The following is a 19,154-nucleotide window of genomic DNA, read 5'->3' on the forward strand; positions in this document are numbered from 1 at the left end:
GGCATATCGCCAAGGTGGAGCGGCAGAGATGAAAAGAGAGCCACGGGACTGGCGCCCCGCTGCGGCGAGACGCCGAAACGCACTTCTCCCGAGCGAACAAGTGCGTTTCGGGTCCTCGCCACGGCATAAGCTGTGCGCTGACGTTCAGGTTCCCCTAGAAATGGCTCTTTGATGCTCTGCGCTACCAGATCCTCGCGCTCGAAATCTGCGACCGGGCAGTCTATGGCTCCGTCCTCCAACTGCCAGACTTTGTGAGTATAGAGGAGGCTATGTCAGTACCGCGCAAGCCTGCTTCAATAGGGCTTCGGGTACCTCGTGCACTTCGAGCGCGCGCGCCCGCAACTAAAACGCAGCGGAAAGCCCGGAGATAAAAAAAAATGCCCTGCCGTTTTTATCTTGTCAGTTACTGAATGTTATCCAATGCGGGCCTTATTCTCAAACAACCGAAATAGACATTTTAATTTTTTTTTGGTGCGTATTGAACGGATATTTGAGTGTAGGTGTCAACGAGTCGTTCCTGTTACGGTCTTTTCTTATATCGTATCACATTTCTCCTGCAGTTCGCACGTGACGTTCTAAATCCTCGGACAATGGAGGAGACTGCGAGCTTCGAGAAACCAAGGGGATATACGAAATGGATTCCTGTGATCATCGCGGCCCTGATGCTTTTCCTGGAGGCGTCCACGTACCGATGTTCTGGCATTTTTTACGTCATGATTATGGACGAGTTCACCGTCACCCGGGGTCCGGCCTCCTGGCCAATCAGCATTCTAGGTGCCATGAACGACATCGGTGGTAAGTGGGATTCATTAAAAAAAAATATATTTTTTTTTGAATGTGTAATATTTTAGGCCCTCTAATTCCTCCTTCCGTTTATTCGTTCCCAGCCCTCATCATTAGTGTATTTAGTCATAATAAACTCGTTGTAATTACGGTTATTTAAGTCATATTATGAATGTCCCACTGAAAAGTATGCAGTACGTTATTTTTAATGCCTACAAAAATGTGTTGCTCTAAATTCGCCTACTTATTTTTTTTAATCGAATGTGTGTGTGTGTGTGTGTGCGTGTCAGTCAAAGCTTTATATTAAAAATGAAGCCCCGTGCGGTGCTCAGAAGAGGGCCTGATTGTCTTCGCCATTCGGTGCTCTTGAGTGTTGTTTGGATGTGAGCGACCAGCGCCCGTGGGAAGGGGAGAATGAGAGGCGCCGAGGGAGTTTAGGTTAGTTAAAAAAGCAATCAAGTTAAGTTACTGAGTATTGGCCTCAAACGTAATTTGAGTAGAGTAGAAATTGCTCAATAGGAAAGTAATTTAGTAAATTACTCATTACCGTAAGAAAGTTCTAAATTCCTTTTTGAAGTTACTTATATTTTTTTTTTCTGGTAAGAAGAATGTACATAGGTTTTGATCTGTTAGCCAAATTCTGCTAGTTATATATAAGCGGCTTGATTTTTCACAGAAATGTATTAATAGGTGGTTCTGCTTCTGCGTGCCTAATTGTTTTGTACTTGTTTGTTTCTTGGTCAATGATGCACCCCGGACGTATTATTTCTATCCCGGGGATTAGCACTGCCTGAGTTTGATATTTCAGACAGTGTTTACTTGATCAAAGCGTAGCGTCTGTATATGTGAAAAGTAGATGAAGTACAAAGTCAATGAGAGGTTATGTACTTCAAATAAAGCAATAAGTACACCGGGTGCAATGTACTTGAAGTAAGTACTATAAATACAATGTACTTTCTAAGTAAATTACACTTCTTAATACAGTCTTTCAAGATGCCCTTTCATCCTCTATACAATTTCTCTTAATTTATGTGCATTGTTTTGGGGGTAATCGGAGGTGCATCAGTTTTAGGAAATGGTGGAAAATATTGGATAATGTCAAGTCGCCAAAGAGTAGCTGCCTTACTCTAGCTGACAAAGTATTCAACACGATCAAATTATAAGGCACTTATTTGTATCGCTCTTATAGCCGCGATTACTTCACTCAGAGAAATGTCCAGATGACATCTCGAAAGATGATAGCGTGTTTTCACATGACGAAACGGTTTTTTTTATTTTTTTTATTTCAATTTGGGGAATGCTTTTTGAAGTCGGGAGTTCTATGTTCCTCGGAATGTACCAATATAAATTCTTAAATATATTACTAGTGCACGCTCTGAGAATACACTTTAAGTAAAATACAAGTTTTGTAAAGCTACTTGAATAGTACTCTAAGTATGTTCTTAATGTACTCCCCAAAATTGTTCGTTTATCATTATTTCATGTAAAAACGTTGAGAGATTACTAAGCTTTGTCGAGTGATCTTCGAATCTTGGAAGACCTGTATATTATGAATTTTGGGAGGAAAGGAAATGCAAAGAGGTCACCCTGCACGCGATTCTTCAAGTACAGCACAAACTACGGGAACACCAGACGAGCATCAGAGCGGGTGCTGCATTTTGTTGTCTCCTGGGAGCAGGAATGCAGTGCCCACACCTCTTGTAGTGGGCGAGAGTTCTTTCGTTGGGAAGAACCGGAGACAAGCCCTTTGTTTAATGGCGTCAAGTCTCGTTCAGGTTTGGGACACAACGAAACGCCAGTCTTCGGCACTAATCCAGTAGTTACACGGCCTCACTTGTGACCTGTCTGTCGCCTCCCTGTGCGTCGTAGCAGGGCTGTTGAAGGGGGGGGGGGGGGGGCTCGTGAAAATGTTAGGGAGTCTCAGACCCTGCAATCACTCGCTCCCGCCCCCCTTTGCCTACGCGACATGCTTCCCCCTCTTCGCGAATATGAACTAATCTTCCAACATCTTATCTCTTTTTGTGCAGGTATGTTTGTTGATAAGCAAACCTACCAAAAAATTTGAAAGTAATTTGTAATTTGAGTGGAAGTTACTCGGAAAACGTAATTGAAGTAAACTACAAATTAACAAAATGAAATTGAAAGTTCCTAAACTACTCAAACTGCAGAAACCTTAGTAGTGTAGTTGAACTACGTACAAGTTTGCTGGAGGGTCACCTCGAGGGTAGGATTGTGGGACAGAAATGTTTGTGAAGATCAGCAGAGGTTTCAGAAAACAGGGTGACGTCTCGGAGTGACAGACAGGCCGCCTGACTCTCACTTCGGATTAGTAATTGGTTCTTGGGATGTGTGGGGAGTGTGATAGTTTCGGTTAAACTGTTTGTTTTCTGAGAAAAAATAAAACTTTTTTGACGAGCGCGTATAAATAGTCAATGGCATCTAGAAAAGTAGCGCCATTGCCCTCCGTGCCTGCTGGCTGGACACGATGCTAACTTAAAGACCCTCAAACCTAGCAAAGTGATTGGTTGGTTAATTTCAGCTGCCATGGAAGAGCCATTTTGATCCATTCAAATCTTCGTTGATTCGAAAGGGCCGCTCTGAACCAGTCGCGCCAAGACCGCAAAAATGCATCGTCGTACCTAAAGCGTTCGTCCCCAATACGCGTCTCTGGCAATGTGCATGGAACGCACTTATCAATCATACTTTTCTTCATAGATCACTTACGATGGTATTTTTCCTGCGTATGTAAGGGCAGGAGAATTATTTTTCAATACCGCCAACTATCGACCCCGCATACGGTGACAGTGCGAACATGTGCGCGTGTTTCGCGGGTGTCTGGATACCAAAATGGCGGTATTGAAGATGCGTGTTTATAAAACAACCTGTCGCCAGGGGTTCGGATCGGCTGTCTAAAAATGAAGAGGTTAAGGACAAAATGATTATTCCGTGAACAAAAACGGCGACCATACAGCCATACGCTATTTTCCCGGGATTCAGTAACATTATGAACAAATTGTGATTTTTACTAGGTTGAGTACTTAAAAGAATAATGCAACATGCGTTAGGTTGTCTTTTTTTTTTTTAGCAATGGGGCAAATTTGGGGGTTTGGGAACCACTAGAAAAAAGGCAAGATTAATTAATTCGAACCCTCGTCTTCTCGGCTGACGACTGGATGAGGCGTCACAGCTTCCTGCTTGGCGCGTGCTTAGCTCACCGTTGGACCCTTTCGTGAATTTACGATCGGGCAATATTTTGATGAGAACGTTTCACCAACACAAATGGCGAGAGAGGTGTCTCGGCCTTTGATGTGCTCGTTTTCATTAGTCCCTCATTCATCTGTTGATGTCAGCTTGTGTACTACAGAGGCAGAACGACTTGATCTGCAAACGATCGCCTTCGTGAAACTGCAAACAATCGTCATTTCACCCTGCGCCTGATCTCACTTCGCCCCGGCACTCGCTTTCTAGCAGACGATTCACATCTGCAGCGACAGCTCTGTTTGAGATTTCAGTTTACTCGAAACGTTGTAGTTATTGCAGTCGTGGGACGTCCGTCGTCGATATATAGAATCTTGAAAAGGGGACTCCAGAACCAGTCACGGTTATCTCAAAATACTTTTTCGGGTTAGCGGGTTCGATGATTTTGAAGCAGGTACACTATTACAAAGTCGTGCCCGCTGCTTCCTTGCGCCGCCTACTAAACCGCACCTGTTGAGGACGGCTACGCGTATGATTCTTGCGTAGCGCCCGCTAGAGAGCCGAAATTTAGGTAACGTCGCATAGAGAGCCTGTGTTACAGATTTTCGTACTGATTATTCGAGGTCCCGTCGTTGATGGGCCGCATATGCAATCCTAGCTGTGCCGAAAGCGCTGCTCTAATGCAAGGGTCTTCGCCTTTCCACCTGCTTTCCTCACCGAAACGCAAAAACGCAGCGGATGCACCCTTGCGCCTAATCTCCACAGAAGGCGTCCGCTATTAAATGCGGAGTGCAAGTTCGTCAGCTTCTTTTGCAGATGTTGTGGCGACGTCAGAACTCTGAACTCTGGTTGGCTCTTGTTGAAGGATAGTGGGTGGGCCTCAAGGCAGCTAGCCATTGAGGTATACCTACTATCCTTCAATCAGAGTCAATTGAGCACGGCTTTCTGACGCCGCCCGAACCCCCGCAAAAGAAGCTGACGAAGTTGAGCTCCGCATTGCCAACGCTCCCGTGGGTTAAGATGAACAATCTCTTCAATCTAGGCTTTCTAACGTTGCATCACTCCAGCTGAGTCTTACGCCGCGCCCGTTAGAGGGCTCTTTGGGGAATAGCGTCACCACCCAATCAAATGCTGTGGAAGGTTCGTCCAAGTTAGGTGCCATTCACATAAAAATATACCAGGGTCCATTGAAGTGTCGCAGTTACCGCTGTTACAGTAGTGTGTATTCGCCAAGGAAGGTTGTATTTCTTTGTTCAGTTCGTTAGACAACGTACGTAATTTGCGCCTCGCTTTGCGAGAGGCGAATTAGATATCGCTTTCGCTCTTGCGGTGACAAAGAAAAGAAAAAAAATATCGTTTTGACTCAATACAGGATATCTGCAAATTGACACGGATCGTGGTGCATGTTTAAACGTTGCCGTCACAATCTCTGTCGCATTGCAGACGGAATTTCTGAACCAAAGGCGTACACTCTGAGCAATTTTGAGCGCCTGTTTTCTCGCAAATCACTTGGATAGAGTCACTCGCTGCAATCTACGTTGGGAGCTCGGCGTACGACGATTAGGCTCTATATATGTCCATACTCGCATTCACCCTCAAGAGCAGCAGTAAAAAAAAGTCCGGCTCCTCGCGGAAGGTTAATTTCTCCCTCCTGCGTTGAATTAAGATGTGTATATGTGGCATCTTGGGGATCTGCTTGGTTACACTTTAACAAATTTCAAAAACCAAAATCATCGCCGCATTTTTTTCTTGTATATTGGCAACCAAATTTTGTGAGACCTACTTCGCGCAACAAATGACTAATATGGGAAAAACGTCCTTTCTTTATGTGATGACGAGTATATATCTAAGAGTCTTGCGCTGTGGCTCTGAGCACGAGTTTCACTATGCTCATTGTAAATATTTCTAAACTTGTCGCTGGTTATTGATGTTTTAATCAATGACTATCCAGTCTCCCCGCACTTCCAGGACTAACATATGAATTTCACTGCAGGAATTCTGGCTGGCCCTCTGTGTTACCTGATTTCTGTGAAATCGGTTCTCTTGATCGGGAGTTGTGCGAACGTGATCGGCATGGTGGGCGCATCCTTCGCTCCAACACTCGCCTGGATGTCGTTCACCTTGGGTTTCGTCCACGGTAAGGGCTTTAAAATATAAAGAAAAAGATCTAAAGCGTGTCAAATCCCTCCCCTCCCCCGCCCTCTAAATAACTTGCATACCAATATGGTCAGCAAAAATGAAGTATTGACTTGAAACTTTTCTCAAATACGTCTTTTACTGGTTCAATTAAGATGCAAAATTTTCAATTCTCTACTCCTAATAAAACTAAAAGAATAATTCAAAAACTGAATTTTTCAATGGTGGAGCTGCGGCTGCCCGAGGGAGATCGAGCAACGGCTATGTGTGCCCAGCTTATTCGTAGGTGGCGCCAGCATTGCCGCAAAGCGCTATTAGCGCAGGGAGGCGCGCGCATATGAGGCGCTGGCCGTTACGAATGCCGGCGAAAATGCGCCTGTTGTGTGTCTTAAGAAACACCAAACTGCGAAAGCATATTCAAAAAGCAAGAAAAATGGGTAATGAAGGTAACTGATTTAAAAAGCAGCAGCTAGCGTCTTTATCAATATCTATTGCGTGGGGCTCACCGTGCTGAGAACACGATCTGGGAATTGAGTTATCAGCTTGCGTTTTCAGGGATATCCGAACTGAAACGCGCGCTTACACGAGGTCTTTGCGAAGTATGTCACCCTCTGTACACTGCGCGGCTTGCCGGGATTGGTGGTGCCATCTCTTAATAAGCTGGGCAAACATAGTCCAGTAAAGACTTCTTTGAGAAGCTACAGCTCGATACTTCAAGTAGGTGAATTTCACCGGCCATATTTAATGTGTAAATTTTTTTCTTTTTTTTTTTGGAGGGGGGCATGTTTTTTTTATAGTGATTAGCAATCTTCATTATAATGGCTCTAGAAATATCAAGCCTAAAAAGTTGCAGCTGTGAGAGGAATAGGGAAAACATACGTACAGTGCTCTTCAAACTTATCCCGAACACGCAAACGGCATCTTATCTCATGGGAGCGATTTTTTGGCGGCAGTCGAAGAACTGCTTAATAACTTGGCGCTCAATGAATCAGTCCAAGTAGGGGGGGGGGGGGGAGGCCGCTCGCTCAAGGCCGAAATCGGGATTCGAGCGAGGACAACACGAGCAATTTGCATGTTTCGCCTCAATCAGTAGACACCTAAAAAGCTTACAGATTGAATCATTCAATTAGTTACTCTTTTGACAGTAACCTATGCATCATTCACTTAGTTACTCTTTTGACAGTAACCTTTGCATCATTCAATTAGTTACTCTTTTGACAGTAACCTATGCATCATTCAATTAGTTACTCTTTTAACCTATGCATCGATGCGTATAAATTAGCCGGCCGGCGAAATCGTTGGGGTGCCCACTGTACAGCCACAATTCCGGCCTTGAGCGAGCGGCCTTCCCTACTCGGGCTATTTTACTGAGCGCTACGTCTTGGAACAGTTCTTCCGTCACCGCCAGCATAGCGCTCTCAGGAGAGAAGATATAAGGTTCGCCTGTTCCGTATAAGTTTAATAAGCTCTGTAGAAAGATTAAAAAAAAAATAAACGTAGACGAGGAGCTTCTTTTTTTCGTCAGACTGCGCCCTCTGGTGGCCGCAATAGTTCCGAGGTAATCGATCTTAGATAACGATTTTAATAGAGAAATCGGCCACATGTGAATGTAATGCATGCTTGCGTTTTTAGACTGCTTAAGAGCCGATATGTTGGGTTATGACCTTATATAGACTGTTCCTTTTTAAAGCTTAATAACCATGCGTGCAGCCAAGAAAGATATGGGAAGGGCCAAGCAAGCCAGTGGCTTTGAAAGCACCAAGCGCTTTCTAAAAGAAGCGTCTTTTCAGCGGTTTTTCACCTTTTCCTGTCACCCTTGGCTCGGCCGGTTGCTGAGACTCAATGCTGATCTCTCGCTGAATTTAGATAAAGTTTGCGGCGTTAAACGATAAGATGGCGAGATCGATCTTGAGAGGTCCTCCCTTTTGTTTTTTGTCAGGTAACCCCGCATGCTTGACCTAATATTAGGGCAGATATTGTCACGAATGACAGAGCATGAGGTGGTGAGTTACTGAAGAAATTAAACATTTAATTGGGCGAACTTGTGCCCAAAATAAGATAGAACGATAGTGTCGCAGGCGTCGATGTCGGCGAAACAGCAGGATCGAGCGCTGATGCAAAACTGACTTTGGCTCGCCACGCGAAGCCCCTTACACGCGTGGGCTTCTGGAATAATAGGCGTAGAAGCTTCGACGCCTAGTCCATTCGGACCCAGAATAAACAACAATGTTCTCGAATTCACCAGAACATTAAACGGAAAGATTAAATATAAGACGAGTAATTCCCAAGAATAGAACCCTGGGGCTCCGCACGAAAGTCAAGCAGTAACCACTCGGCCGCGCACGCACGCGCTCGCTCGCCGACGCACGTGGGAATATCGCTTAACTCAAAAGCATTTCATGGACAAAACTGGGGAGTGATGACAAAAAATTGAACAGCCGCTGAAACTACTTTCGTGCGCACTATACCATCGTGAAAGTAGGCTTATTTTATATAGTTTCAGGTGCGAATGAAGCTACTTGCTGATTTTGCCGTTCAATCATTCCAACGTCTACCTTACTCTGACATTGTCAGCAGGCCAAACGGGCGTTCCTAGAATTGAGTGCCTCCACTGAGGCTTTTCACGGAGCAGAATCCAGGGTTCTGCTTCGTGAAAACGAGATAAATATCCGGAGATGATCTACTTTTATATCCGCAGTCAGATGTAATAACCTAAGTTTGGATATGATGTTGTTTTTAGTTCCCATTTGTTTCTCCGTAACAGTAGTTCCTAGTTAACATCCAATAAATTCACTCGCTTTACTGTATATATTTATTTGCACAACCTTAAGTATGACTCGAAGTTTCGCATTACGTATTTTCTTATCCTAGAGCCTCTGAATCAAAGGCGTTTTTGACATGTTTTGCTTTTTTTTATATCATTCATTATATATTATATCACACCTACCGAAAATACTTTAATGCCCATGTCCTTCAAACAGTCCTAAAGTGTTCTCTCATCTCACAGAAGACGAACGAAATTTAAGTGATTTCAAACCATGGTATTTCAAGTGGGTAAGCGCCAAAAAACGCAGGGAAGCACTCGCAACTTACATTGATCTGAAACAAAAAAGCGCATATCTATAACCATGCTAAAACAGACAGTCACGGCTAATTACGATCTAACCCCCATAACAAAAAGAGTTCTCATTTGCCCATAAGGACAGTGACGTGTCATTTGTACATTTGTCATCCTTTGCTTTGATTTCAAAAAGATGCATGCAGCTCTAGAAACCCTATCTGGGTAACAAGCCTGAAAGCTGCTGTCACTAAATGAATGGACACATGGGCAACGACTGCAGCGAGTGGTCAGGTGTCCCGATGGGGTAGCTTGAGCGGCCGCGGCATGTTTTCGCGCACGATCATTGAAGCACCTGATTTTCTGGCCGATAAAAAAAAAAACGCATGATTAGGGTATTTTATACACTACTGCCACAGTGCACTTTCTGTATTTGGTGCGGTGCTTGGTTTTGCAAAGATCTGTAGAATCACTGGATTGTTGATCCTACAGCACAATCGCAACAGCTTATTTGGGTACAGTGAAAACCACCGGTACATCGTACCGAGCGGCCACTTTCACAAGATTATGCGGGACGGAGTGCATATAGGAAAATAAAACCGGTCGGTCCGTATTCCTGTCGCAGGGTTGTCTCTGTATTCCTTTAAAGTTTTTTACCAGGCTTTCTGCCACCTCAACCAGGGTGCCCCGAGGGGAACGCGCCCTCTCCAGCCGCACTAACTGCTTTTTGAAACGGTCTTGGGCACTGTACCTGCAAGACTTCTTGACAGCCGTCTCTCGACACGTAGAGGTAGTTCTTCTTCCTAATATTTTTGAATGTTTGGACTTACACGTAAGCTTACCTTTTTTGAACGTGGCTCGTACATCTAGCAAATATGGTCGTTCTGTAAACTTTACCTTTGGTCCAGGAACTGTAATCGTCCTTCTCTTTGCTCGTCGTGCGTAAATGTTAAGCAGCTACAACATGCCCCAAACACCTCCAACACCTCCCTCACGTCGCTAACCAGTGTATCAGCCTGTCTACTTAGAATGAGGGGGGTCTAGGCCAACTCGTCGACGGGTTGAATAGGCCAATTCTTCATAGGGCAACTCGGCGAAGGAAAACTCGTCGAAGAGGCCAACTGGTCGCCTCTGTTTCAGAGCCGTATTACATATCTTTTGTTTTGCAATTTTAAAGAAATCCTACCCTATAGCAATGCGTAATATCGCCGCACGGTAATAGATCTCCAGAGTGCTCTTTTCTTGTCAAAAATAACAACTTGCAGCTTTCGCCGCTTTCACGGTGCAGTGTGTGACGATCACTACGTCGCGCGTGTGACAGTCTGCGGCGGCTCATAACAGAAATGCTAACCCACCTGGCTCACCAGTCATGCCACTTCGCGGCGATAGTCTCTCCCTAATCCAAACACAAATATGTTTTTGAACTAGGGCGCTGTCCCTAAGCCAAACACAAACAAAACTTTGTCAAAAGATAACAAGGAACCACGAGCTTTTACCTCGAACCGTCATTCAATCCTTTCGACGAATCACCCTTCGACAGATTGCCCCTTTCGACAAGTTGCCCTACGACGAATCGCCCTATTACGAATCGGCCTATTCGACGAATTAGCTGTCGACAAGTTGCCCGTCGACGAGTTCGCTTTCTACGAGTTGGCCGGGTCCCGAAGCGGGGTATCTCCACATGCTTAAAGACATTGAACCTGTCCGATACCTTCAGTTTTTCTGAGATGGCTCTTCCTCAGGCGCTTAGAAAAATGTTACGCAAAACAGGCGCCTCAAAAGAGCCGATGCAGGTGCCCCCTTTTTGCACAAAGAGATCCCCTTCAAGACAAACAAATGTGCCTTTTAAGTAAAAAGTCAAATGCTCAAGAAAATCTTCGACGCTAATACCACAGGAGCACAGGAACGGATAGCGTTTTGTACAGTGCGCACCCTCTTACAGAAAAAAATCAAGGGTTCACGAGGCAGTGAATAAAAAAGGTCTTCAACGTCGGCAGAAAATTCACTTCGCCTTCCCTGCACAGCCTCTCTAAAAACATCGATGATGCATTCGGAGTTTCGCACGATGAACAGATCGCACGACTCAAGTGTGGTTATATGCTTACACAGGAAGCTATCCATGCGAAACTTTTATGAATTGCTAACAGGGGCCCCAATTTTTCGGGGGTTTGCGGTGAAGAGAATGTCCAGTTGAAATGTATGCAGAGTTTTCTTTTAGAAATAAACGGGGATTATGTAATTTATTTCCATTACAACGGGCTATTTTAAATGTTCTTCCATTAATCATTTTACGGCACATTAGGCCTATGGCTAGTGCATGTTGCCGCTACAGGAAATATACCTTAGCCATCCGCCACGAATGCTACCCTCGGAAGTCGTTGCCCTCTTTAACGTATCGGCGAACATCAACCAAAAAAAGAATGTCGAATTTGGAGGTCTGAATCATGGAGGCGGGTTGGGATGTATCGAGGCCCTGAAAATCAATTGCCATTACAGTGAAGCAAGAGAAAAAGCCGGCTGATAGAGCTTAAACTTCCTCTCAGGACAGCAGCGCAATACAGAGTTGTGGCAGCAGGCAAGAACAACGCTGAATAAGAAAACTGGAGGCCGGGTAAGAAGTCAAGAAGTCTGAATTCTAGGAGATGCGATGCATCCTCTCCCCATGAAAACTTGCTTAGAACACGGGCCGAAATTCTGCCAAGAACCGCGCTTGCGGCCCAATCACGAAACTACCCTTCGTGAAATGGATGGGTCAGAAGGTCGAACCTCATGACAGAGTAAGATATGTGGCTGAAGGCGTTGACGTCCTCCATCGCTTTCTTGGCTGCACGACAAAACACTTCCAAGACCAGCAGCATTCTCGACTGCTTCTTGGACAACAACCTGAAGTTGCTCACTTCGGACAAGGAGGGAGGCTTCGTGCCTTGGTGCCTTCTACAGCACCAAGGCATGAGAAGCCATACAAAAGAACTTCAAGCGAGTGAATCCGCCATCATTAGCAAAGGTGAAAGCCCGCACTATAGAGATGTGCTGGGCTGGGCTGCTAAAAAGTGTCATAGCTAGCAAGAAAATGCAACTAGACTTTTGCTTCAAAAGTCATAAAATATGGGCTGCCTTAAGTGTTACTTTTGCCGAGGGGAATTCATAGCAGTTTCACCTGCCCAGCCACCTGTGTAAGCATTTGAACGCTAATTAGGCTAGGCGGAGCAAGCTGCCGCCCGTTAAAAAGGGTATTTTTAGCAATAACATCCACCCATCCTGTTGAGTTGCGCGATCCGTTCGTGTAAAACTCCGAATGCATCATCGATTTTTTCTTAGAGGGTGCGCAGGGAATACGGTGTGCATTTTCTTTCTACGCTGAAGACCTTTTTATTCAGTGCCTCAGGAACCCCTGTTTTCGTGTCAGGGTGCATTGAACATAACTGTATTCTTTCGTTCCAGAACTCGTGTGCTAGTAGCGTCGAACAAATTCTGAACCTTGTGACTTTTCAGTTCAACCACACATTTGTTTCTTTTGAAGGGAATATTTTTATGCAAAAAAGGGGCATCTGCATCTGCATCTGCTCTTGTGTGGCGCCTGTTTTGTGCAACATTGTTACAAGTGTCAGCGGAAGAGCCATCTAAGACAAACTGCGGGACTCGTACAAGTTCAAAGTGTTCAGATATGCGGTTGATTTCCTCCTGAGTAAACAGGCTGATACATTAACTAGTGACGTGACAGAGGTATTGAGGTTTTCGGGCCATGTTGTAGTGGGTTAAAATTCACGCATGAGGAGTCAAGAGGAGGACGATTGCAGTTCCTGGAACTCAGTTTAAATCAAGAGAATGATCATATTTCTTGGATGTATGAGCCACGTTCAAAAAAAAATGTAAACTTTCGTTTAACTCCACCCATTTAAAAATATTAAGAAGCATTGCCTCCACGTGTCTAGAGGCGACTCAAGAAGTCTTGCAGGCACAGTGCCCGAGAAAGATTCAAGGAGCACGTAGCACGGCTGGAGAGAGCGGGTCTCCCCCAAAGCACTCTGGTTGAGGTGGCAGAAAGCCTGGTAAAAAAAATTATGAAAGGGATAAATAGGCAACCCGGGACAGGAGTTCGGCGCGGCCGGTTTTATTTTGTTTATGCACAGCGTCCCGCATAATCCTAAGAAAACACCGCTCGTACCGAGCGGTCTTTTGTACCCGTATTTTCGTGATTTTCACTGCACCTAATAAGCTGTCACGGTTGTGCCATACAATAAACAATCCCAGTAATTTCACAAATCATTTCGAAACGAGGCACCGCGCCAAATGCAAAGAGTGCACTGCGGGAGTAGTGTGCGAAATTTCCTTGTCATGTGGCTCGTATTACATCGACCAGGCAGGTAGGTTCTTCAATGATCGTGCGCAAAAACATGCCGCGGCGACGCAAGCTAACCCGTGGGAACACCTGGCCACTCACTGCAGTCCTTGCCCATGTGCTTAGTCATTTAGTGACAACACGTTTCTGGATAGGTACCCAGATAGGTACCCAGATAGGTACCCAGATAGGTACCCAGATAGGTACCCAGATAGGTACCCAGATAGGTACCCAGATAGGTACCCAGATAGGTACCCAGATAGGTTTCCTAGAGCTTCATGAAGCTTTAGAAATCGGAGTAAAGGTTGACAAGTGTATAAGTGACAAGTCACTGTCCTTATCAGCAAATGTGTACCCGTGTTTGTTACGGGGTTTACATCGGAATCAGCCGCGACTTTGTTTTGACGCATGCATACAAGTTTTTGTTGTTTTAAAAAAAAAAAAAAAAAAGATTAAAGGCGAGTGCGCCCTTGTTTGTGTACTTCATTGTCTGTGTTTTTTTTGGCGCTTACCTACTTGATCATAAACCAACTAGCCCTAATTACCACTTTCATTGTATTTCATTTCAGGTATGGGAGGAGGCTTCATTCGCACCATGCTGCAGGTGTTTCTCAGCACGAACTACAGGAAACGCATAGGAATGGCTCACGGCCTCATGTTCGCGGGAGCTGCATCTTCCTCCTTCGTTTTTCCGTCCGTTCTACTTAGTTTAAAGAAGGCGTTCAGCACTCGTGGAAGTATGTTAATTCTGGGAGCAATTCTCTTGCACCTTATTCCTTTGTGCATGCTGATAAAGCATCAAAATCGTGACGACAGGTCTAAACAAGCTCCCACCAATTCCAACGATGGAAGCATCCAAACTACGGAAGAACTAACGAAGTCAGAGACATCTTCAAGACCGTGTTTTAGGATTGCCAAGGATGCTGGGAAAATACTGTGCACACCAACATTTTACGTCATCGTAATCTCCTGGTTAATCGTGGTGTACACAATAGAACTTTTTTTCATGACCATAGTGGACTTCGCAATGGACAGGGGCTTATCTGCCGAGAATGTTGTGACCCTGCTGGCAGGCTACGCAGTGACTGATCTCTGTGGAAGGATTCTCCTCCCCGTAGCTGCTGACAACCAGTATGTTCGTACAAGTACGCTCATGGCGGTGAACTATTTTTTCCTCGGTTCTTCAGTGCTTGCTTTGCCGGAAGTGTGGTCGTACGCCACCCTTCTTTTTACTGGGGCTTTAGCGGCATTATTTATGGGGTGTGGACTTGCTATGCACGGTGTACTGATGGCGAAGTACATTGGTACGGAGCGCCTGCCGCTCAGCTATGGGATTGCCGGTCTACTCAGTGGTCCCATGGTCTTTCTCAAGCCCGTAGTCATTGGTGAGTGTTCTTTTCTTTGCTAAATTTTCTGAGTGCCTAGAATGTTTAAAGTACCATATCTCCGTGTGATGACTAGCAGTGCGGAACAAATCATTTTATTTATGACGCGATATTTTGTAAAATTATCAGCGGGAACGCATATATAAAGAAGCATGATTTAGCCATAAAAATACGTTGGTGGTGTAAAGAGAACTGTAGTGTGGCCGTATTCCTTAATTATGTGTATATTATTCGGACATTTGAATGTCGTGCAAGTTTTGATGTGCATAGCATTGCACCTCTCATGTACCGTAGACATGAACTTTTTACCCTATCCGTGATTTTGAGGAGTGTGTGAATAGCCTTATTATAGTCATGTTATAAAGAAATCGAAAGCAATTATCAGCAGCCACAAAAAAAAGTTTTTATTATGGTTTTTGAAATGCCATGTAGGGTTCAACTAGAGGATTGTTTACTCTACCTAATAGGGCACAAACTAAAGAAACACTTTTTGGCATTATGTGCCATCAGAAACTATTAAATCACTATTTCTGAAGCATTTTGACTATCCCTTTGCCAAATTGAGGTATTGAGGTAACAGATTATTTGCCGAGATAAAAAGTTAGAGCACGATAAAAATCAATCCTATTTCAAAAGGATTAAAATAACACCGGCCTACTAATGTCGATAAATTTTTTATATAATTTCTAAGGAAATAAAGTTTAATTCGCCAATTCATTATAAGACTTAAAGGGGACGCTGCAACCGTAACTTAACTCGGTATTATTTAGATGTTCTACACTTCCAAATGTCGTTATTGTTACAGCCTAGGCAGAACGCCGCAGAAACTCATAACTTGACCCAAGTTTGGAAATCCTGAAGGCCCAACTTTGGCCTAATAGACTTTCGCTCCAAAGCATTAGTTAATGCCAAAGTACTCTTCCTTGGCTCTTGACTGGTTTTTCTCTGATTCGATTCATACCAGCCAAATTTTCAGACATGAGCCAAAGGTGCCGCGTATCAGGGTAGAGTCAAGATTGAAGCCTAATTCTTAGGCTCGTTGGGCAATTTATGCCCAAATTTACAAGGTGAAAACCGAACAAGATGTGTAATAATTTTCTAATTTATCTGGAACGGTTGCGATAGCCAACGAAACAATCAGATAGTGAAGCCTAATTTTGCCATTTGCGCCGCAACTTAATGTCGAAATACCCATACGTTGGCTAGATAATACGAAATTTAGTCATTCCCTTGCTTTCTTGGGGCTTACGAGGCGCTAAGTTACGAGGGAAAAATTAAATTTGCCGAGCTGTGCTGCTTGGGTATAGGAACAGATCAATTAAAATGCAACGAATTGAAAACTTCATATGGATAATAACTAAGACCGTCTAGGCTCTTTGAATAGGACGCCGTAAATTAGGCTAGGTTTGAAAAATCGATGATGTTTACTTTCCGATCCCTTTGAAACATTGCAGCATCCATGTGTTTCTTCCTTTTAAGTTTACATTTTCTTCTGTTCGTTAGCCTAGAAATTTATTTCTAATCTGTTACCAATCTTCCGCGTTTTCAGTTGCAGACTCTAACGTACATTTTCTTTGTTTCTTTTTTTCTTTTTTCAGGCTATTATCGAGACAATATCGGCTCCTATAACAACCTGTACAGACTCTTGGGTGGACTGTTGCTATGCCTGTGTGCCCCATGGAGTGCCACGACACTCTGGGAGTGCCATCAAGATAGGAAAAGAAAGTTACAACAGCAGCACCTATACTCAAGTTGCAAAACCCAAGAACTTCCAGAGAAATTGGCTATCCCCTCTCGAGACATGACTGGAGATTGCTGAAGCTCGTGACTGTTTCACATGAAAGTCCAAGCACTCTGTGAAATTGTGCTGAACCATAGCATGTGCCTTTACGACGTTGGAGACTTTCATTACACTTTAGGATTATCTGTCAATTTATTTTTAACATTTATCATGCTAGAATTATTTTGTTGTGCATCTTCGCGAACTCACGCGCCGAGTTATAGAAGCAAGGCTCAATAAAATGTATTCCTTAGAGCTATTTCGGTTTTACGGACTTTGCGGTTCGCCAAATTTCACGTCTCTTGAGTGATAATTTGTTATAAACTATCACTTCACCTTTTTACATCAAAGCGCATAGAGAACGACCGTGGCGATTCCTTGAATACAGCCGCCTACTTACCAATGGCACACATTCGTGCACATAACGGGATTAATATGTTACTTGATGCCAGCAACAAGAAAAAAAACTCATCCGTCATCATGATGACACGCTCGTGATCCCAGCAATAAATAACGTCACCGCGAAGTGTGCATTTCTGGCGCTGCTGGTGACTCTGGTGGGGCGAGAGCATGTCGAACTAGACGTATGACGATGTAGCGTGCATTCGTCACACTTTCACACTCCCTCTCCTTTGCTATTGTTAGAATTTGTTTTCAGAGTACACCATGCCAAGACCAAGCGACGTAGCTGAATCGGGAGGGGAAATTAACTTGACATTTTGCTAACTCAGCAGAAGCTGCCCTTTGAGGAAAGTCTTTTCCAAAATTTTTGTTCACAGAATACCGACGGGACTGCAGTAAAAAAAGTAATAGAAGGTGGGAAAACGGTAAGAAAGCACTGTATATGCTTTATTTAACAAACGGTGATAGATATATGGTATCACCAAGAGAATATCGGCCTTCAACCAGAGGCGTGACTTGGTTTGAACTGATTGTGTGTCAGGAATTCGAAATGCACAACTCGGAGAGCGAAGGTGTTTGGTTTGGTGCGGTGCCCCGGTTAGCTATCGCTGTTTGTCACACATCACTTTCAGGAAAGAGCGCGACTTCGTTGGAAACGGGACAATGTGATCGGCATCTGGTGGGAAGCGCCCGTACCGTCTTTTACGGCAGCAGCCGTGTTACGGGAAATGCCTGCTTTAAAACCCTGGCACCATGCAGCTGGTTGTCTGGATCAGCAGAAACGTACATTTTGCTTTTTTACTTCTGTCTTTAACCGAGATGAACGGTGCGACATCGCTGTTCGTACGAAAGCGCGCATACAGCTTTAAACCGCGCTCAATTTGGGAGAGGGCACGGTGTCCGTACCTGTGACTGCGTTGCCAATAAAAGCTCTCCCTGCCAGAAATTGTTTCGGTCCACTACAACCAGGAGATAATCACCGGACGGTAAGGATGTGACGAACTCTCTACCTTGCTTCTTCCTAAACTCAAACCTAGATTAAGCTTGCTGTTCAGTTTTGTTACTGGGGTTTATAATATCATCACCATGGCAACTGAAATACAGCGCATGAAATATTTCCTTCATGGAGTAGTCCCTAGTGGTCGGACTTGGGCGTTACGCGTGTGTCAAATGTAGTGTTGTCTCGCTTTAGACGGTAACGAAGTCGTGACTCGGGCACATTCGAGATAGTTTACGCGCTTTTGGCACTTTTTGAGATGTGATTAGTTGCTGCATATAGACACTTTAAAGGGGAAAAAGAAAAAAAAAAGGGGGGAGGGGGGGGGGAAGGGGACGTATCAACCCAGCCCAGATTTCACCCCAACTCGCTTCTGTGAATTTTTCGGCCAAAGAGCACCACCTAGGTAATAAAAAAAAAGATATGCGCAAAATGGCTTACGGTATAGCTACAGTCATTGCTGGGCACATCACCCTATAGACCGACACGCTGTTTACAAACAAGCCAGCGTTTGCCCACACCAGGTGTGGGCACTGCGCGTGCGCAGAAACCGAATTCGCGTGAAGGGAAGCGTCTGCGCATGTGCAGTGCCGTCGACAGCGCCACCGCAGCTGCGTGACGTCAGGGCCGCGTGTTGGTCTATACGGGTGAACCCCCCACCCGCCTTTTTTTCCGGATAAACCTGAAAACAAAACCAGATTCTTTCGGTTCATCTCTTCAGACATGTTCTTCCGCCCTTTTTGCGCCAAACCTATCCGGCTTTCCTTCGGTCAGAGATTTCTAAATACTAGCTCCTCCACGGTAAGTAAACTCCAAATGACAAAAATATCGAATATATATGTATATTTTTTTTAAATAATTTATTATCTTTGTGAAATTACATTTTAAAAATGAGATTGTAGCACAGTGAGTGTGCAGTACTGTGATACGTTTGAACTATATTGCATACTCTCAGTAGGTAATGCATGATGCAGTCTTCGTCAAAAGTTCAGAGACCACCGTGCGCGTGGGATCGGTTTTGTGCGGCGGCGCCACTATCGTCGGCGCTCGCTAGAGAGCCTAGACTTAAAGGAGTG

At 44.5% G+C, this 19,154-nt stretch overlaps 1 protein-coding gene across 1 annotated transcript; it reads left to right on the forward strand.

The window, feature by feature from the left end:
- The first annotated feature begins 590 nt into the window (after positions 1-590).
- Positions 591-16,718, forward strand: LOC120848421 (monocarboxylate transporter 9-like). Its single transcript, XM_040220380.2, has 4 exons — positions 591-795; positions 5,975-6,118; positions 14,084-14,899; positions 16,498-16,718. Exons 1-4 carry the CDS (start codon positions 591-593, stop codon positions 16,716-16,718), a joined length of 1,386 nt encoding a protein of 461 aa, XP_040076314.1.
- The last annotated feature ends 2,436 nt before the right edge of the window (positions 16,719-19,154 follow it).

The sequence above is a fragment of the Ixodes scapularis genome, unplaced genomic scaffold, assembly GCF_016920785.2.
Source record: "Ixodes scapularis isolate PalLabHiFi unplaced genomic scaffold, ASM1692078v2 PGA_scaffold1__304_contigs__length_218370807, whole genome shotgun sequence".
NCBI classification, from domain to species: domain Eukaryota; kingdom Metazoa; phylum Arthropoda; class Arachnida; order Ixodida; family Ixodidae; genus Ixodes; species Ixodes scapularis.

Coding starts and splice junctions, on each gene's coding strand:
- LOC120848421 (XM_040220380.2), top strand. CDS start 591: ATGGAGGAGACTGCGAGCTTCGAGAAACCAAGGGGATATACGAAATGG. Junction 796..5,974: donor TGCCATGAACGACATCGGTG/GTAAGTGGGATT, acceptor ATTTCACTGCAG/GAATTCTGGCTGGCCCTCTG. Junction 14,900..16,497: donor TCTCAAGCCCGTAGTCATTG/GTGAGTGTTCTT, acceptor TTCTTTTTTCAG/GCTATTATCGAGACAATATC.